At 51.3% G+C, this 21,514-nt stretch overlaps 1 protein-coding gene across 4 annotated transcripts in view; it reads right to left on the reverse strand.

Moving 5' to 3' along the window:
- The window catches only part of CPNE5 (copine 5), a 102,266-nt gene that overhangs the window by 34,389 nt on the left and 46,363 nt on the right, over nt 1-21,514 (reverse strand). The window contains exons 7-10 of one of the 4 annotated variants that reach the window (XM_027524537.1): nt 20,208-20,267; nt 18,111-18,161; nt 17,767-17,830; nt 3,617-3,720 (exon numbers count right to left, since the gene is read on the reverse strand). In XM_027524537.1, the coding sequence (XP_027380338.1) occupies nt 3,617-3,720; nt 17,767-17,830; nt 18,111-18,161; nt 20,208-20,267 (279 nt within the window). Of the gene's footprint in view, nt 1-3,616; nt 3,721-17,766; nt 17,831-18,110; nt 18,162-20,207; nt 20,268-21,514 lie in introns of those variants that run through there. The other 3 variants (XM_027524538.1, XR_003508053.1, XM_027524539.1) reach the window with 3 other exon arrangements.

Below are 21,514 nucleotides of genomic sequence, written 5' to 3' on the forward strand. Positions count from 1 at the left end.
GTCTGAAACCAAAATGTAAGCTCCATAATGTCAAGGCTTTGTCTTCTTTGTTCCCTGGTATAACTCTAGCGCTCAGAAGTGTGCCTGGCCCATAGTCAGGTGTTCATGTAGTATTTTTTTGGAATGAACTAACGAATAAATGTATTTCTCAGAGGAGAGTTTCCATAGCCCTCACTGGCATTTCAAGCCAATGATATTAAAGCCCCTGGCTGAGATGATCTCTAAGACCCTCTCGGTTCTTCTAGTCTGAATCCACGAGCTTGCTTTGCAAACTGAAAGAGCAGAATTGGCTTCATCCCAGCTGGGTGCCCATCCAGCTCCTGGCCCACTCCCCACGCCATGCCTAATGGGGCCCTACCCTGGAAGCCCCCATGGAGGGGCAGCTGGGAGCCCGAGTGGAGCTTAGGGCTGGGTCTGTGCCCCTGAGATTCCCCAGCACCCACCCCAGCTACCTCTCGGCTTGGAAAGGTCACCTGGGAAGGTGCCTGGGCCCTGCCTTTAAGCACACAGCCCTGTGCCATTTCTTCTCTGGCAATTTTCAAGTCAAAATGTCACTCCTGTCACCACGGCTCAGCATTTCTCTTCTGTGCTCCTTCTCGCCCACCCGCTGGAGTGTGAGGTTCATGTGGGAGACCTCCCCACACACCCCAGAGCTGGTGATGAGAGGAATGGGGCCCGGGGAGGAGGGGCCACTGCTGCCCGCGGGCTGGGGCAGCAGGTCGGGCAGGAAGAGGAGCCTGGCTGGGGTGGGGCGGGATGAGGGGAGTGGACAGAAGGGAGACTCTGGAGCAGCAACTGGCGGTGCAGGGCTGGGGCGGGGGAGGTTCACACCTCAAAAAAGCCCTCACTGCCCACCTGAACAGACACCAGACCTACTGTGGACCCTCTCAGCCTCCTCACCTCTTTGGAACCCCCGCCTTCTCGAGCTCCTCTCCCAGGCTGGCCAAACTGCCTGAGCAGGTCGGCTGCGCTCTGAAGCCTCAAGTCCTCCCTATATGTCTTTCTTCCTGAGCGCTGTGAGGGGCTTCAGACTCCGGCCTCAAACCACTTTCTTTATGCTTCCCCAACCTCCCCGCTTCCATCGCTAAATCCACAGGCCCCTGATCCCCTGATGTACTTGCCACGGGCAGGCCCTGGTGTGGAAAGGGTCCCCGCAGTCATCTCCCAGCTCAGTTCAATTCATTTCAACACACGCTCCGCGGGTGGGGTGCGGGGGTGGGCGGTGAGAACCAACAGCCTCAGACAGATGCGAGCTTGGGTCCCAGCGCCGCTGCCTCCAGCTGTGCAGCCCCAGGCGAGTGACTGCGCTCCCCCAGCTCCCCGAAAGAACCGTAACGAATGCCGCCAGGCCCTGCTCTAATAACCCGAATTAACTCATTTAATCCTCCCGGCTTCTTTGGGAGGGAAGTGTTAGGATTTTCCCCATCGCCAAGAAACTGAACCGCAGAGGGTAGCGTTCCACTGCCCAGAATGGCGGCCACTAGCCACACGTGGCTATTCACATTAAGTTAACTGAAATGAAAGTTTAAAAAAATTCAGTTTCTCAGTCGCTCTAGTCCCTTTCAAGGGGCTCAGCAGTTATACATGGTGGCGACCATATGGGACAGTGAGATACAGAACATTTCCACCATCCCAGAAAGTTCCATCAGCTCAGACACTCGCCTAAGGTTACATAGCTGATGACCGGCAGCCACTGGCGAGCCTGGCTGTCCGTCACCACATTCCTGCTCCCAGTCGAATGATTCTGATTGAAGGAGACAAGGTATGTGAGGGGCCGGGAGCACAGGGGCTGCTCTGTGGATGGTTCCTGCCCTTTTCCCTCCTGGGATGGCAGGCGTGACATTTCACTCCCTCTGGATCAGTTTCTCCAGCTGCCCTGGGTTGCCCCCACCCCCCACCCCCCACCCCAGAGAGACCCAGCCCCTGCTTCCAGGGAAACCCGCCCTCTAATAACCCCCCATCGCCGGCCCCATTTGACCAACTCCTCTGCTATTTTCAACATTCTGGGTTCCCCGCAGTTCCTCTACCGAGGAGGGGGATGGCTGCAGCCCCCACCCCAGTTCTGCCACGCCAGGCCAAGCACCGGCCTCTCGCCCCATCCTCCCCTCCCGCCTCCGCCCCTGCCCGTCTCCACCGCGCAGCTCGCCGGGCTCAGCACCTCCCACCTGCTCACCGTGTCAGTCACGAGTCTCTCCCAGCCCCCGCCCCCTCCCCATCCATCCTACACACCGCTCTGCCAGATTAATCATGGGCTAACACCCTGCAACACACCCATCTCCTGCTCCAGAGCCCAAGCCCCTCCCCGCTGCCGGCCCGGCCCTCCCCTCTGAGACCAGCCCTGGCGCGGCCCCGCCGGAGGGGAGCTGCGTGGACATTTCCATGGGCGCCCAGAACATCCCTCTGACCTGTTCCTCCCTCCCTCAAGTCAAATCAAAGTCAACAAGGATTATTTAAAGAAATTCTGCTAGGAGTCCTCTGGTGAGACAAAGAATCCTTTTGTTATGCAAATGATCGTACAAAATTTCCCTTGTTTTGTGCGTTCAGGTTTAAAAATCCGTTTTTCCGTTGAAGTTAAACACCTCCTCTCTGCTGCTGCCCTGCCCCCCAACACACACATACATACGAATGTCAGATTCGAGGGGCCTTAGCAAGGCCTCCCTGCCCTCTGCTCAGGGCACACTAGTTCTGCACACACTGTTTCTCTAGACTGTTACTCTTCCCTGAGTTTCCCCTCCCCTCCCAACCCCCAACCCTCATGGACCCATTTTCTTTCTTTCCTTCAAAACCTGCTCCCCAGTTCCCCTCTCCAGCAGCGCTTCTCTAATTAACCTCCCTGGCCCTATGGCTTCCTCATTCTGCAGAATCCCAGCCGTAAGTGGCCTCAGCCTCCCAGAGCTATGATGCTTAAAGAGACCATGGAGACCGCCTCATCCAACCAGATCATTTCACTAATGAGAAAACGGGCCCAGAGAGGGGGCACACTTGTCTGGGGTCACACAGCCGGTTGGTGGAGAGGACTCAGGTCCCCAGACCCTCAACCTAGAATCTGTCCCTCTGGGTACATCACTGACCTACATTGGCTAACGAGTCATCTGTCTTTCCATCATACTGTGGGTGGCTTCCTGATGAAGGAGAAGAGAGAAGGAGATCGGGGAGGGGGGAGTTGGTTTCAAAGATGGGAGGGAATTTCAATGAACCTTGTGGCAGAGCGTGGGGCCAGGTGGGGAGATGGGTGCAGATTTGCCATGCTGAGGAGGAAGAAGTGGGAGGACATGTGTCGTGGGGTGTCAGAGGGCTGTGGATGGGTGAAGACTAGCTTTAGAGATGGGGACTGATCGATGTTGAAGAAGGAGTGGACTGTCAGATGGACCCCGAGTTCTCGCTTGTTTTTGCTTCCATCTCTGACACACCCAGCACTCGCCATCACTAAGACCCTCAGAATGTCACTGAGGGCTTGCCATCTGTCCCCCACCACCCCATCTGTGCAGCCAGGAGCCTCTGGAGCTCCTGGGGCCCCTTGACGTCTACCCAGAGCAGGGGCCCAAGCCAGCCCAAGCCATCACCGTTCAGCCTACCCCCCAACCCGTGCCCCTGGAAGTGTTGCCAGAGAACTCACGTTCCATCCTCATTGCTTCTGTAGAACACCAAGAAGGGGTCAGACTTCCCAAAGAAATCCTTCTTGTCCAGCTTGTTGGCGCAGAACTGCATTGTGGCAACGTCCTAGTGGGGAGGAAGGAGAACAGGGGTGTGAGGCAGCAGAGGGCTGGAAGGGGACCCCTGTCCCTGTGGAAACACAGCCCAGGGGCCTGGGGATTCCAGGCACCAAGCCAGTTAGAAACGACAGTAGCAGTTCACGTTTGCCTGGCACAAGGTGCCAGGCCCTGAGCTCACACTTTGGAAGGTCTCATTTTGTTTTCAGACAGCCCTCCCCGGCAGGTTTGGCGGAGCAGCTGGGCTGTGAAGCTGGCTGCTCCAGTTAGAATCCTGGCTCTGCTGCTTTGCTGCTGCGTGAGCAGACGAGGAGGTGACCTCTCGGAGCCTCAGTCTCCCATCTGTGACGTGGGCCTGATGACAGCGCACGCCGCAGAGGGCCGTGGTGAGGGCTGAAGGAGAGCACGCTGCAGGCACGTCACCCCCCAGTCGAGGCTCACACACATGGTGTCATCCTCTTGTACCGAGGGGCTCACAGCTGAAATGACTAACCCGAGCCACTCGGAGCTTGGCCACCCAGCCCCAGAGCCCTCGCGGTCCACATCGCCTCATCCCCTCACAGGGTTGCTTGGCTCCCGAGTTTAAGCATGCCTTCCACATGCGCTGACACACACAAGACCCATCTAACTCTCAGGTGGGTACAGCTAGACCGTGACCCCCGCTCCCTCATCTTACAGCTGAGGAGCCTACAGCTCAGAGCAGGGAGCAACCCCCACACGTTTGCCAAACAGAGCCCCAGGTTTCTGCCTCCTCTGATGAGTTAACGGCCCTGGCCGACCCAACCCTCAGCCCAAGAGCACGTGGCAGGTACCCAGGCCCCATGAGGATCCTGGGCGCCTCCTCTCACACGGCTCCTGGCCCCTCGGCTTGCTGTGGCCAACAGGGCACTGGGCAGAGATGCCCCTGCATCCTCCTCTTTGCCCATCCCCGTGTGGGCTCTTCAGCCTGAAAGCTCTGCATCCCGACAAGTCAGCCGCCAACTGGCCAGAGCTCAGGGTTCTGGTGATGGTCCCTGGGGCCTGGCCTGCCCTCAAGGGCCGGGCCTGTCAGGAAATACCCACTCTCTCGTGTTGCCCATTTCTTCTCAGTGGGGAAGAGGGTCTCTGGAGATCAGTCCCACAGCCCAGCGAGGACCAGAGTGGTGGCAGAGATGAAGATGCCACCTCTCACAGCTCAAAGGACATGGTCAAATGTTGGGGCAGGGGGCTTCCCTGGTCGTCCAGTGGTTAAGAATCCACCTGCCAATGCAGGGGATATGGGTTCAATCCCTGGTCCAGGAAGGTCCCATATGCCATGGGGCGACTAAGCCTAACTACTGCGCCCATGCTCCCTAGAGCCCATGCTCCACAACGGCAGAAGCCACTGCAATGAGAAGCCTGCCCACCGCAACTAGAGAGTAGTCCCTGCTCTCCCCGACTAGAGAAAGCCCACAGCAACCCAACACAGCCATAAATAAATAAATTTGTAAAAAAAGGAAAAAAGCTCGGGACGGTGGATACGGTATGTTGGTTAAGAATATGGTCTCTGGAGCCAGGTTGCCTGCTTCCACTCCATCCCTCACTAGCTGTGTGATCTAGCTCCTCTCCCTGTCTGGGCTCAGTTTCCTCATCTGTAAAATGGGGGTACAGGAAAGGCTACCTCGTAGGCTTGTTGGAGGATGAAATGAGTTAACTGACGACAACATTGAGGAGTGTACGGCGCACACTGAGTTCTGTGTGTGCATGAGTTATGATGATCTGGGTATTTCTCCCTTTTCCCTCCCTGCCCCTGCCTGTGTGTGGCCCCTGTCCATGCCCCACGCCCACCTCTACCAGCTCACAAGCCTTCCCTCAAGGGCATCTGACAGCAGCAAACAGAGCTGCAACCACTAGCTTATTCATTCATTCATTCATTCCACAAACAGCGATTAGTTACCATCTGTGTAGGTCAGCCCTTGGCTCAGGGCTTTACAGCCTTAGCATATTTAGCCCTCAGAATCATCCTTTTTCATAATAATCCTCATTTTACAAATGAGGATGCTGGAGGTTGCAGAAGCTAGGTAACCTGCCCAAGATCAACAGCTGGCAACTGGCAGAGCAGAAATTCAACATGTATGAAGGCAACATGATTTCACAGTGATGCCTCTTCCAGCACAGAGCACACTACCCTTCATGAGGCCCGCTTCCCTATATCTTAGAATCACTGATTTCTTCTGACTTGGGGCAGGGCTGGGCTCTAGTTAGCCTGGGCTGAAGGTTCCCCTGAAGGGAGCCCCTGGGGGCAGTGCCCAGGCACAGCAACCAGCATCCAGAGGTGCCCAGGTAATGTCAGCTTTTATTTTGTGCCTCAGCATTGAGCACCTGAGAGGGACAAGGAGACAGGACTGGGAAACTCTGGGAATCTGAGACCTTCCTGAGAAATCGAGGACTTCGGACCTGGATTAGAGAACAGCTGACTTCTTGAGCACTTACTTGATGCCAGGTGCTGTGTTAGCCCTCTTTACACACATATAAGAAGTAACTCCTCTGGTCTCCCCACTTTACAGATGAGGAAACTGAGACTTTTTAGAGGTCATCCAAGATGATACCAAGGAAACATTTCATGCAAAGATGGGCTTGATAAAGGACAGAAATGATATGGACCTAACAGAAGCTGAAGATACTAAGAAGAGGTGGTAAGAATACACAGGAGAACTGTACAAAAAAGATCTTCACGACCCAGATAACCACGATGGTGTGATCACTCACCTAGAGCCAGACATCCTGGAATGTGAGGTCAAGTGGGCCTTAGAAAGCATCACTGCGAACAAAGCTAGTGGAGGTGATGGAATTCCAGGTGAGCTATTCCAAATCCTGAAAGATGCTGCTGTGAAAGTGCTGCACTCAATATGCCAGCAAATTTGGAAAACTCAGCAGTGGCCACAGGACAGGAAAAGGTCAGTTTTCATTTCAATCTCAAAGAAAGGCAATGCCAAAGAATGCTCAAACTACCGCACAATTGCACTCATCTCACACGCTAGTAAAGTAATGATCAAAATTCTCCAAGCCAGGCTTCAGCAATACGTGAACCGTGAACTTCCAGATGTTCAAGCTGGATTTAGAAAAGGCAGAGGAACCAGAGATCAAATTGCCAACATCCGCTGGATCATAGAAAAAGCAAGAGAGTTCCAGAAAAACATCTATTTCTGCTTTATTGACTATGCCAAAGCCTTTGACTGTGTGGATCACAATAAACTGGAAAATTCTGAAAGAGATGGGAATGCCAGACCACCTGACCTGCCTCTTGAGAAACCTGTATGCAGGTCAGGAAGCAACAGTTAGAACTGGACATGGAACAACAGACTGGTTCAAATAGGAAAAGGAGTATGTCAAGGGTGTATATTGTCACCCTGCTTATTATCTTCTATTCAGAGTATATCATGTGAAATGCCAGGCTAGAAGCACAAGCTGGAATCAAGATTGCCAGGAGAAATATCAATAACCTCAGATACACCACCTTTATTGCAGAAAGTGAAGAACTGAAGAGCCTCTTGATGAAAGTGAAAGAGGAGAGTAAAAAAGCTGGCTTAAAACTCAACATTCATCTGGTCCCATCACTTCATAGCAAATAGATGCGGAAACAATGGAAACAGTGAGAGACTTTATTTTGGGGGGCTCCAACATCTCTGCGGATGGTGACTGCAGCCATGAAATTAAAAGGTGCTTATCCCTTGGAAGAAAAGCGATGACCAACCTAGACAGCATATTAAAAAGCAGAGACATTACTTTGCCGACAATGGTCCGTCTAGTCAAGGCTATGATTTTCCCAGTAGTCATGTTTGGATGTGAGAGTTGGACTACAAAGAAAGCTGAGCACCGAAGAATTGATGCTTTTGAACTGTATAGAAGACTCTTGAGAGTGCCCTGGACTGCAAGGAGATCAAACCAATCCATCCTAAAGGAAATCAGTCCTGAATATTCATTGGAAGGACTGATGCTGAAACTGAAACTCCAATACTTAGGCCACCTAATGTGAAGAACTGACTCATTGGAAAAGCCCCTGATGCTGGGAAAGATTGAAGGCAGGAGGAGAAGGAGATGACAGAGGATGAGATGGTTGGATGGCATCACCAACTCGATGGACATGAGTTTGAGCAAGCTCCGGGAGTTGGTGATGGACAGGGAAGCCTGGCGTGCTGCAGTCCATGGGGTCACAAAGAGTCAGACACAACTCAGTGAGTGAATTGAACTGAAGTCCACTTCTAACAGTTATTAGCTCTACCCAGGAGAAATTTCCAATCGCATCTCATGCTGGATGGAGGGGGCACCTAAATGCTTTCCTGGCAAGCTCCATCCCAAGGCCTAGGAAAAGGAGGTGGCATAGGACCCGGTGGGTTCCCCTCACCTCCCTGAACTGTGCACTGGCTGTGTAATTTGTGGGACCCAGTGCCAAAGGAAAGGGTGAGGTCCTTTTTCAAAGAGTATTAAGAGATTTCAAGACTGTGACAGCAGAGCATTAAGCCAAGAGCAGGTCTTGTATGGCTAAACAGATCATGCATGCATGCTAAGTCACTTCAGTCGTGTCCAACTCTTTACAACCCTATGGACTGTAGCCCACCAGGCTCCTCTGTCCATGGGATTCTCCAGGCAAAAATACTGGAGTGGATTGCCTTGTTCTCCTTCAGGGAATCTTCCCAACCCCGGGATTGAACCCATGTCTCTTACATCTTCTGCATTGGCAGGTGGGTTCTTTACAATAGGGTCACCTGGGAAGCCCCAGTGAAAAGATTCCATGCCCATCAAGGGGTTCCTGGCTCCTCCCCCTGGATGGAACCATTAGTAACATCAGAAAACAGAGAGGACTATACTCTGCTGAGGAGGAGCCTCAGCAAGGAACACAGAGCTCTGAGTTCTAGCGAGTCCCAGCAGTTCTTCAAGCCCTCTTCCTGCTTCTTCTTCTAAAGAGTGGACAGGATGACCACCACTGTCCTTTAAAGCTGGATGGCTTAGGTTTTGGTGCCAATGCCACAGGGACCATATGGGCTGGCATCTGGGGAAGGCTGGTGCTCAGGGGACAGTCTGGGAATCCAGGGTCCCTTCAGCCTCCCCAGGACATAACTTGGTGGTTATCACAGTGACCTCTCCCACAGCTGGGGTCACCTGTGTGACACCCTCACCTGAATGAACACAGACGAGCTACACATGACAATTTATACTGGCTGACTATATAATGTGTGTGTTTTAGTTGCTCAGTCATGTCCGACTCTTTGCGACCTGATGGACTATAACCCACCAGGCTCCACTGTCCATGGAATTCTCCATGCAAGAACACAGGGTTGCCATTGCCTTCTCCAGGGGATCTTCCCAACTCAGGGTTTGAACCCAGGTCTCCTGCATTGCAGGCAGATTCTTTACTGTCTGAGCTACCAGGGAAGCCCAATAAAATGCATACATATATTGAAAACAACCAAAATAGATGCCACAAAATCCAGAAGAACAGTCTCTTATTTTTCCTGCCTAGGAAACCCCATGGGGGGCCCTGCAAGATCATCATGAAGGGGAGTAGAAATATCAGAAAAATATTAATGCAGAACTTAATAGACCATAACTTCAGGGACCATTTAGGGCTCCACTGGGAGGGCCATGGTCCCAGCACAGCACCTGACAGAGAAAAGAGTACAAAGGAGCCACAGCCCCTGATTAGACCCCCACCCCACCCCCGCCGTCTGCCAGCTGAGCAGCGTGGGGCAAGCAATTTCACCTGTCTCAGCATTTCCTCTGGAAAATGGAGACTTCCCCCTGAGACTGTTTGGAAGACCAAGGGAGATAATATATGTTAAGTCCCAGTCCACAGAGCCTAACATAGAACAGCTGAAAGAGCCACAGCAGAAAACAACACAACATTGTAAAGCAACTACACTCTAATACAAATTTAAGGGGCTTCCCTAGTGGCTCAGTGGTAAAGAATCCACCTGCCAACGTGGGAGACACAGGTTCAATCCCTGATCCGGGAAGATCCCACATACTTCGGAGTAACTAAGCTTATGTGCCACAGCTATTGAGCCTGGGCTCTAGAGTCCGGGAACCACAACTATTGAGCCCATGTGCTGCAAGTACTGAAGCCCACACACCCTAGAGTCCGTGCTCCAAGAGAAGCCACAGCAGTGAGAAGCCTGCACACCACAACCAGAGAGAAGACCCCGCTCGCCACAACTAGAGAAAAGTCCATGCACAGCCAAAAATAATTAAATAAATAAAATTTAAAAAAATTAAATAAAAGAATCAAAGCCAATACTTTCTGAGTGCCATTTACTCCTAGGCCGACCCATATGAAATTGCCAGTGTCCAGCTAGTGTTTATGATAAATACAATGATTATTCCCATTTTAAAGCTAAGGAAACTGAGGCACAGAGAGGTTAATACTCTTTCCTGAAGCCACAAAGCTTAATAAGAGGAGAAGCTTAGATTGAAACCAGACAGTCTGGCTCCAAAGATTAATAACTGAGATTCCAAATGATGACCCTGAATCATCAAGATAAGTTTAATTATGTTCTGCAGTCTCAGTTTGAGAAGTCAGAGAAGTGTGAAATCCATTTTAGAGAAGTCTCCTCTGTGCAAACTAGTCCAAAAAAAAAAAAGATAAAAGATTGGCTCTGAAATTCATCTAACTGGAAAAATCCATCAGTGAGCCACACCTCGTTCCCCTACCGCACCCCCATAGCAAATATGTGTGCGGCGTTGATAGAGATTTATTTGGCTGTTCAACTTGATCTGTCCTCCCTAACACCATCTAGACCCAGTAACATTTGCCAAAAGCCCATTATGATAAACAGTATGGGGCCATTCAAATCCATGGCCATAAGACAAAACTTCAGGGACTTTCTAGCTGTAACCAAGGCACCCTTCCTCTCTAAAGGGTGCACAACCCATGGGGAGCCCTTGAGACAAGGAACATGGAGCTGCTGAGGGACTTGCTTTTGAAGGTGGCTATGGGTTATGGGTTATGTTGGGCTTCCCTGATGGCTCAGACAGTAAAGAATCTGCCTGCAATGCAGGAGACTCAGGTTCAATCCCTGGGTTGGGAAGATCCCCTGGAGAAGGGAATGGCTACCCACTCCAGCATTCTTGCCTGGAGAATCCCATGGACAGAGGAGCCTGGTGGGCTATGGTCCATGGAATTGTAAACAGTCAGACATGACCAACTAACACTTTCACGCTTTCACATGGTTTATGGTAATAATCATATTTACTATGCTTTGTTCCTCTTAAATAAGGGTTAATAAATGAATCAGCCCTTGATATACACGTGACTCCAGAAGAGGCAATAAAATGTACTGGGCAAGCAGGATTAGGGAGCAGCAAAATCTGGCCAAGGGTCAAAGATCCTGCTGTTTGACATTCTCAGTCAGAGAGAGGGGGGCTCCCTGAGCACATAAAATGCCTTTCCCAAACCAGAAGCATCTCTGGAATCAACTGCAGGGATGGTAAAACAGCTCCGGCAATATATAATTTTCTGCAATTTCTGCCTTTTCACCTCATCTTTTTAAAAAACATATTAAGTTCTTCTCTAACAGCAGGATTGCTTCAATTTGCATCTTTCCGCATGTTAATCAGGCTGCTGGCGAGACCACAGCGCAAACAGCCTTTCTCTCTGGGGTGGTGGCCTGGCCTACTCTAACATGTTAGCCCTCCCTGACCCAGGAGAGGGCCTTGGAGGCCAGAGGTCAGCAGGTGGGCTGAAGGCTGGGAGAGGGTAGCCACAGCCAGGAGGGGAGAATGGAAGGTTACTCTGGCTTGAGTCTTGCTGGCAGCCCCCAGGGTGAGAGCCAGGATAAGGCCAGTGCAAAATTTAAGCAACTCCAAAAATCTCAGTAATCAAAATAAAGATTTTAATGCGGTATTTTAAAAAAAAAATGCAAAAAAAAAATTCCATGACACGTAAAATATCAAAAATCTATTTTAAATAAAATAAAGCCATTTACAAATAAAGAAACTGAGGTACAGAAAGGTCAAGCAACTTGCCCAGGGTCACAGAGCTAGTAAGCAATGGCATTTAGTCTGGATCCAGAGCCCAAGTTCTTAATCGCTTTGCCCTACTGCTCATATTCTGTACCCTAAGAAACACTTTTAAATAGATGTGGAACAGAGTGACATTTATGGTCTTCTCCTTAATATTTGCTATGTTTTCCAAATTTCCTGGGATTAGTGTACTGTCTTTTTTAGTCAGAAAAATGAAGACATTGAAAAGAAAGAACCTGTAAGGGAAAAGAATCTGAAAAAAGAATGAATATACGTAAATGTATCACTGAATCGCTTTGATGGCAACCCACTCCAGTATTCTTGCCTGGAGAGTTCCATGGACAGAGGAGCCTGGCGGGCGACAGTCCATGGAGTCGCAGGGTTGTACGTGACTGAGCACGTGTGGTCACATACACACACATACACCTGAAATTGACACAACATTGTAAATCAACCATATCCCAATATAAACTAAAAATTAAATTTAAAAAAGGTAAGAAAATGAATCATTAGCCACAACTCAGATTTAGCACTCCTCCAGTGTGAACACAACTCAGAGTTGGGGGTGATTCTGTGACCACGGACCTCTGGAAGGGCTCTTGCATTCACAGAGGGGCCTAGCCCCAGAACCCCTGCTTGCCTGGGCAAGCCTGCAGAAGCAAGAGACCTGGGTGTAGGCATTAGGGGTGGTGGTGAAGACTCCACAGGCTACAGTTTATTCTCACGTAGATGGCGAGTATTCAAGCCGGTCTAGGAGCTGGGCCTGTCTCTAGACATCGACTGAATAACCACGTTGAGGTCAAGCTGGTTTTTCTCTGCTGTTTTAATGATTGGCTTCTCAAGCAAGCCAATCAGTTGTGTATTTGTTGATGTGGTCATTCACAGGCGGAGAATTGCAGATTGACCATTTTTCCTCCCACTCATTGAGCCTGTGTGTCTAGGATACTAACCAAACTCCATCAACTAAAGTTCAAAGAAAAATGGAAGAAGTCAGCTATGAGAATGTTCAAGGTATTAATTATATTGTTTCCCTTTAAGAGAACAGATTTAATAAATTATGGCCCATCCATACAACAGAAAATTGATATGTAGCTATTAAATATGTCTTCCAAGAATATCTAATGACATGGGAAAAATAAATCTGGATATCATATTCTACTAATTATAAGAAAAAACTATATACTTGGACACACAGGAAAAAAGCCTTGGAGGAAAGGCTTCAAAATGTCAACAATGATTATCTCTTGGTGATGTTTCTCGTCTGTATTTTCAACTGTCTGTTGGGAACATATTATTTTTTCAGCATCAGGAAAAATGTTTTTGTTTTGATTTCTTTCATTCTGTGTGTTGTTGTTGTTAACCAGAAAGATGATTTCTAAGACCAAAATATTGCAAACTAACTTTTTAAAAGGGTGATGTCTGGGACTTCCCTGGTGGTACGGTGGATAGGAATCTGCCTGCCAATGTAGAGGACATGGGTTTGATTCCCGGTCCGGGAAGATCCCACAGGCCATGGAGCAACTAGGTCCATGTCCCACAACCACTGAACCCGAATGCCTAACTACTAAAGCCCACGTGCCATAGAGCCTGTGCTTTGCAACAAGAGAAGCACCGCAACTAGAGTAGCCCCTGCAAGGAGAGAAAGCCCACGCACAGCCACGAAGACCAAGTGCAACCCAAAATAACTAAGGACCTGCTCTTCCTTTAAAAAATAAAAAATAAAAGGGTGATATCTGAATGCTGATTTTTCATTGTGCAGCACACAGAGCTGTGCTAACCACACACACACACACACACACATGCACACACAGACACACAAATCATTCCCAAAGATCAACCTGCTTATTCTGGGAATCAGAAGACCTTCACCACTTCCCTCACTTCACCTTACCTCTTTATTCCTATCTTTCTCCCGGAATCTTCCCAAGACTCACATATGCAGACACTGGGCTCTCTCTGAAGTTTGTCTTTAGAACAATGAGAGTTCTGACTTTATCAGGACTTAAAGCTAAGCTTCTCATCCACAAAGTCTCACACCATCTGGCCCCCACATTCACCCACACCTTGGTCTCTCTGACGTCACTCACTATTGTTTTCCTGCTCTTTCCTTTCCAAGAGCTATGGTATTCTTTGTCTGGACTGATCTTCCTCTAGGTAGCTGCAAGGGCTGACTGCCTTACCTGTATGTATTTTGGCATATTATATGGTATGTCCAAGAATTTTCCTTCAGGATAGTAAAGAGTGCTGTGAAACATGTGTCATAAAAAAGAGGCAACGGGTCTGACAGGATTGATGACCCTGCTGTACAGTCATTGCTGGCTGGCAATTTCTGTCTTTCACACAAAATTGAAAACTTTGGGAGGGCATGAACTGAGCCCAAGCATATTTGATGAAATGAAATGAATGAAAACACAAGCAGGCTTTGTTATTGTTCAGTCGCTCCGTTGTGTCTGCCTCTTTGTGACCCCATGGACTGCAGCACACCAGTCTACCTCGTCCTTCACCATCTCCTGGAGCTTGCTCAAACTCATGTCCATTGAGTCAGTGATGCCATCCAACCATCTCATCCTCTGTCATCCCCTTCTCCTCCTGCCTTCAATCTTTCCCAGCATCAGGGTTTTCTCTAATGAGTCGGTTCTTTACATTGGGTGGCCAAAGTATTGCAGTTTTAGTTTCAGCATCATATTCTAAAGAATATTCAGGATTGATTTCCTTTAGGATTGACTGGTTTGACCTCCTTGCAGTCCAAGGGACTCTCAAGAGTCTTTTCCAACACCACAGCTCAAAATTATCAATTCTTTGGTGTTCAGCCTTCTTTATGGTCCAACTCTCACATCCATATATGACTACTGGAAAAACCATAGCTTTGACTATACAGACCTTTGTTGGCAAAGTAATGTCTCTGCTTTTTAATATGCTGTCTAGGTTGGTCATAGCTTTTCTTCCAAGGGACAAGCGTCTTTTAATTTCATGGCTGCAGTCACCATCTGCAGTGATTTTGGAGCCCAAGAAAATAAAGTCTGTCACTGTTTCCATTGTTTCCCCATCTATTTGCCAGGCTGCTGATACCTAGAAGGAGATGGGGAGGGATAGCTGCCAGGTGGAGCTTTGGCTTCCTTGGCTGGTGAGAGGTGAGTCACACTCTCACCAGTGTGTGCAGGGACCTGACTGGATGGCATTGAGAATGTGCATCTGGCCAGGGACTTGTGGCTCCAGAGCGAGGCTGTCTGGCTGCCTGGCAGGCCTAGGGGCAGCTAGGGGTCTGGGAAGGGGAAGCCTAGGAGCTATTCACCACCCGCACCCACAATACCCTCCTGCCTCTCTCTAGAAGTCCAGCCACTCATCAGGCCTACTAACAGCTACTGGCCTGACAAAGCCCATAGCTGTTGCATGTGCCATGAAGGTTCAGAACTTCACTGGATGAGGGAAACACTCCCAAACCACAGGCTTGGGTTAGAATGCTGCAGTCTTAAGCAGGCCACTCCAACTTCTCTGCATCTGGACACTGGGTCACTCACACCTACACGGCCCTGAGTCCCACGAAGGTGAAAGTGTTAGTTGTTCAGTTGTGATCCCTTGGACTGTAGCCCACCAGGCTCCTTTGTCCATGGGATTTTCCAGGCAAGACTACTGAAGCGGGTTGCCATGCCTTTCTCCAGGGGATTGTCCGGACTCAGGGATAGAACCCCTGTCTCCTGCATTGCAGGCAGATTCTTTACTGTCTGAGCCACCAGGGAAGCCCCCTGAGTCCCATGGTGAATGATCAAATAGAGTGTCAACACGAGAGTCTGTCAACTGTGAGGACTATGCAAATATTGGTCAGTATTACATGCATTAATCACTGTTTTACTGCTGACCATAATGAATTCTTTGGTAATTCAGAGGCCTTTCAGGAGATTAAGCTCAGCCTTGTCAACATCAAGTATCACTGAATAATATCTGGGGTCAAATTCTGATTGTTGGAACTTTCTTGGTATTTAAATTCTCCATGAGAAGGGCTTTTCTATAACCCATCAAAGTATGCTGATGACCCTCTGGAGTCAACTCTAATCCTTCTCCGGTCCCTGCCTGCCCACACCATCCCCATGGATGAAAGGAGGGTTTGTCTGCTCCAGCAGAATATATTCATTTGAGCAGGAAGCCCAGCTCTGGTGAAAAACCATCTCTCAGACTCCACCCTCTTCCTTTGATCCTCCTACTGAATGCTGGGATGACAGAAGCAAAGCCGATCAGATGTAATTATTTTAATTCAGCCAGATGCTGGGAATTAGTCTCTTTTTCCTTGCAAGTATTCTAGGGAAAGACAGAACTCAGCCAAAGATGCCCCCAAAGAAAAGGAGCTGACAATCTCAAGAGGAAGGGAGGGAGCCCCCCACCCCCACTTGCTCTGAAACTGCTTAAATCTAAGAAGCTGCTGCCATCCGTGGATGCAGGGGGAGGAGGGCAGAGTGGGGGAGGAGGAGGAGAGCCTAAACACACACTGTTTACCAATCCCGGAAAACGAGACCAATAGCAGCACCCAGCACCATCTAGAGCTTTAGAATTTCCAAAGCACTTTCGTTTGTATTACTTTGTCTAATTATAAACCAGGGAGGAAGCCACCGACTGAGTTAGAAGCTGAGGGCAAACTGAATTTAGGTTTCAGGGAATTCAGATTCGGTCTTCCCCAGACACCCACTAGGAGGAGAGCCCCTGGGGCACGGTCACCTTCACATCCTTTAATCCTCACAGCAAGCTCCAGCATACAGGCGGAGAAACTGAGGCTCAGGAAGCTTGAATAGAAGCTCTAGTCTACATATCGGCTGGGTTCTTGCCCTTGTCCTCTCTGAGAAACTCTAATACTCTGGCCACCTGATGCAAAGGACTGACTCATTGGAAAAGCCCCTGATGCTGGGAAAGATTGAAGGCAGGAGGAGAAGGAGATGACAGAGGATGAGATGGTTCGATGGCATCACCAACTCTACAGACATGAGTTTGAGCAGGCTCCGGGAATTGGTGACGGACAGGGAACCCTGGCATGCTGCAGTCCATGGGGTCACAAAGAGTCGGACACACCTGAGTGACTGAACTGACTCTCTCCCTTGTAGGGACTCCAATAGTGTCCAGATCGCCAGCATATACAGGTTATACCCACATCCCCTAAACATTTGGTTTGGGCTTCCTGTTCATTCAATTAAAGATTCACAGAAAAGCCTCTGTGATCACCTACTGCACGCCCCACCCTCTGTTGGTGTACATGTGGGGGAGGTTTAGTCCCGGGGTCAAGGTCCACCAGACCCACAGAGGTAAACAGACAAGCAGAGAAAGCAGATAGAGCAACTGTGTTTGAGCAGATCACGACTGAAGCGACTTAGCAGCAGCAGCAGCAGCAGCAGCCATTGCTATACTTCCCAAAGAATATCAATTCTGTGTCTTATTCTCCAACTGGAAGCCCCTGAATGCAGAGTTTGAGACACTACAGCCTCGTTATTAAAGACCCTGGCTACCCCCCAGCTCCCCCCCAGTTGTCCCTACCTCCTGCTTCTCTGCAGTCCCACAGAAGAAGCAAAACCAAGGGCTGTGTAGGACTGCAGACTCTGGCTTCCCAACATACACGCGCGCGCGCGCACACACACACACACACCAACCACATGCTCTCACCCCCTCAGCCCCATGTAGGGGCATCACCCTACTCCAGAGCTAAAAGGGAAAAATGACAACTAAATGCTAAGCGCCCAGCCTCCCAGACTGAAAAGGCCTCTCCACTGCCAGTGTTGGTGCCAAGGCAGTCTTGGCTCAAGGACAAGTGAGCGTGGCCGTGACGGGGAGTGGACCAGGGCTCCCAGCCCAGCTCAGCGGCTGACCGTGGGCGAGCTTTTTCCTCTCCCTGTGCCTCAGTCAGCTCAGCTCTAAAAAGGGGAGACATCTTCCAGCTCCAAAGCTGTGGACTTCTACGACAGCCAAGGTAGACTGAAGAGCCCTGCCTTCCCCCATTGCCTCCAAGGACACCCTGCGGTCCCAGGGTCCCAGGGAGGCCAGCCTGCCCTCCATCCCCACCCCCCCACCCCAGGTCTTGTCCTACAGTCCCTCTGCCACTCACCCTGCAGTTGCTGAGCTCCTCAGCAGACAGGATGATGGTGCCACATTTCTTCCCTGGGACACCGCTGAGAGAGGAGAAGATGAGAGAATGGAAAGTCGGACAAAGACAGAGCCACAAGCCTGAGCTCTCCCTGAATCAGCCCTCTTCAGCCTCCCCTCACCTCCCCACCACCATCCAGCAGATCTGCTCTGAAGCCCCTAAGAAGACAGAGTCTCCTGTGATCTAGGGCGCTGCTTCCTGGGCCAGGCCCCCAGGCCTAGAGTTGCCCCACCCCCTGCTCCCCAAGAGCCCACCAAGAAGGGTACTGTCTGCATTGAAAGTCCTAGAAAAGCATCCAGACTCACCCGGAGGCTTCCAGACCAGTGGTTCTCAAACTTTCCGTCCAGAGACCACTTCTGTGGGCAAAAGACCTCGTGGGCTAGCCACCCCACCCTGCACCCAGCTGATCCCCAGAGTCCCGGAACATCCCAGCTCTGAGCCACTCTGATCCATTGGAGGACGGAGAGCAGTAAGAGGCAGTGAAACAGGAGGATGGGTGTACTCTGGGTGGCAGCTTGCCAGGCCGTCTCCCATGGCTCCCTCCCCTGCAACTTCTTGGCTGAGGTCTCTCTGGGGGAGAGAGATCTCAGCCAACCCTGAGGCTCCTCTGTGAGGTGGGCGACCAGGACGTGAAGTTGGCCCCCCTCCCCCAGAGAATCCTCTCTAGGGGAGCAAGTTCCCAGGGTGGGGTTTTACCACGACCTCTTCCTTTGGTCAGGAGGGACCCCACCCCGCCCAGGTACTAGCCCATCGCACTCCGATGTTTAGGACTAACCCCAGGGTAGGGGGAGGTCCCTTCCAGCCCCTGGGAGGGAGAAGAAAATGGCAGCCGTCCAGTAGCTGTGTGACTTTGGGCTCATTACTGCACCTCTCTGAGTCTCAGTTTCCTAGCCCATAAAATGGGTGTGACTGTAGCATCCATTTTACAAAATAATATGCACACACACCGTGCCTGACGCGGAGGAGGCCTCAAGAGCACCATTTCTCTCCCTGCCTGGCTCCCTTTACCACTCTGCAAAGCTGATGAAATGCAGCCCACACTCGAGCCAGCCTCAGGGCCACAACATGCTGGCTGCGGATCACATTTAGGAGAACCACTGATGGAGCTCTCTCCAGTGCCAGCTCTTGAAGGGAGAGAGTCTCAAACAGAGGAAGCAGGGGAGCTGGCCCTCTGCAGGGGGCTGATGAGATAGCTCAGATCCCTCCAGATGAGGTGGCCAGAGCAGGGCTGCAGCTGGAGTGTCCCCTGCCCCAGCCAGGTGGCCAGCTTGTCCCCCTAGACTTGGGCAGCCAGCTGAGTAACCCAAAGCCCTTCCGCCCCCAGCCGGCCCTGCCTGCTGGTAAAGATTGATTTGTTTGACCAGGGAGATAGAATGCTCACACCAGCCTCCTCTGTCCAATGTTTCTCCATCTGCTCCTCTCCTTGCCTCTGAGCCCCTCGTCTATTTCCGATCTTTCCTTCCACGCTCTCCAGCCCCAGTCAGCTCCCACCTGCCTGGCCTTTCTCTCTCTCCCTCCCTTCCCACTCGCTCTCCCTTTCTGTTTCTCTCTCTGACTCCTGCTCTCTCTCCAATTGCTGCTTTTCTACTCTTCTTGTAAATTAGCATCCATACCGTTCCTGGGCTGCGGGCATCCCTGGGTCCCCTGAAGGCCCCTTTCCTACATCCTGCTAGTTGGATGGACAATCCAGCTACTGAGACCCCAGCTTCTAGAGGCCCTCAGCAAAGGCCAGTGGCCCCTCCAGGTGGGTCCCCCAAGCAGATGCTCCCTACCCTGGTCCCCCTAGCCCCTGCCAGGTGTGGACCCTCTTGCCAACCAGGAGAGGAAAGGGAAGGAGTGGGAGGGTCTCCGTGGCCATATTTGCATGAGGCCAGCCAAAAGCAGATGGTCAGGGTTGGGCTGGGGGAACGTGGCTAGCCCACCCCAGCTGGTAAGGAAATGCGGAAAGTGAGGGTTTAGCAGAATCTACTCTGTGAGGAGGCTGACGTCCAGCAGTGGAAGCACTGGAGAAGAGGGAGATAAAGACAAGGGAGGAGAAGGCTGAGAGGCGGGAGGGCGAAGAAACCGGGCCTGGGGAGAGGACAGGAAGGAAGAGGGCCCAGTCCCTGCTGATGCCCAGAAACGGCCCCTACCTCTAAGCCCCACCCTGCACCCCAAAGTCCTCTGACCTCTGGGGTTGGGGATGCCAGAGCTCTAGCCTGGGTTGGGGGAGGGCCAGCTGCAGAGTGGCCCCAAGTGCCTGGGTCCTGTAGGAGGGACCCAGGACCCTCTCTGTGCCCCTGAGCAGGACTGAAGAAGGCACAGTGGTGGGAGCAGGGACGGGACCAGGACCCCAAGGCCCTCTTCTGCAGAGCTGGCTGAATGTCTGAGGACTCCAGGGCCAGAGGTGTCTGATGGCCTACCCGTTGGACACAGCTGGCATGGGCTTGCCTGTCCTGGAATTCAGGCTGAACGCTCCTATTCTGTGGAGAGAAAGAGCATGTCGTGAGCTGAGTATCCCCGTCCTGAGGGGCCAGAGCTCTCGGCATCACCAAAACTCTTGGAGACAGGTTTCTGTTCTGGATCAAACATCAGAATAGGTCCAAGAGCCACAGGCCAGGGGAAGGAGAGGTATTCTTCCCAAACCTAACAAGGTGAAGCCTTGGGCAACTTCACCTCAGAGGTTCTTGGGGTGTGTTTCCTGGACAAGCAGCATCACCTCCCCTGGGGACGTGTTACACATGGAAATTCTCGGGCCCTTGCCTGGACCTGGGGTTGGAGCCCAGCAGTCTATGAAACCAGCCCTCCAGGGGATGCTGGTGCCTGCTTCAGTTTGAGAACCTCTGCGTGACCTCTCTGAGCCTCAGCGTGCAGGCTGTGAAACGGGGAGATTGACCTCGTGAGGTCACAGAGACGAAACACTGTCTGGCCCAGAACAGACACCCATTGGAAGGAAGCCATTCATAGGTCTAGCCAGGGAAACAACTAAACTTGGCCATGTGGAAGCTTCAGTGGGGGAGTAGGTCCCCTCCTTCACCAGCACCCTGCGTCTCCACATTTTCGATCCTGTTTGACCTTTAAAGCTCCTCCCACTGGCTCCTCCCCAACCCAAAGTCTTTCTCCACCCCCCGGAAGGTGTGCCCCTCCACCCCTGGAGGGCCAGGGGGCAGCACAGACCCAAATAACTCAGGTGCTTTTGACCCAGGCAGTTGGGAGCTGAGAGGGACAGACACACACTGACTCCTGGGATCCAAATTCTATAAGCTTCAGAGCCCTCAAACATGGGATTACTCCCTATTCTCAAGAAATGATAGCTATTTATCACTATATTCCGTGAAGCCAGAGGATGACACCTTTTGGGGGACAAGGAGGACTTTCTGGGGGCTCTGAAGTTTCCACATAGTTGTTGGGGGTCAGAGACAGGGCCTGGGAAAGAGAACAGCCCCCGCCCCCCAATAACACATTCTGCAGTTACTGATCATGATGAGGGGACAGCGTCCAGTGTGAAATTGGCAGAAGCCGGGGCGGGGGGGGGGCGGTGCTTTTCTGCCCACCCTACCCTGTGACCTGGACAAATGTCCCAGTTTGCAGGCCTCTCTTGCCTGGGCCGTGCTCCTGGGGGTTCCTGAGAAACAGGGACAAGAGAGGTCACCCCACTGCGTGGGCAACCCTGGCTGGTCCCTTAAGCCACCCCCAGGCTCCACTGTGAGAAGCCTTGGGACTCTTCATG

Source organism: Bos indicus x Bos taurus, chromosome 23 (assembly GCF_003369695.1).
Source record: "Bos indicus x Bos taurus breed Angus x Brahman F1 hybrid chromosome 23, Bos_hybrid_MaternalHap_v2.0, whole genome shotgun sequence".
Taxonomy (NCBI): Eukaryota; Metazoa; Chordata; class Mammalia; order Artiodactyla; family Bovidae; genus Bos; species Bos indicus x Bos taurus.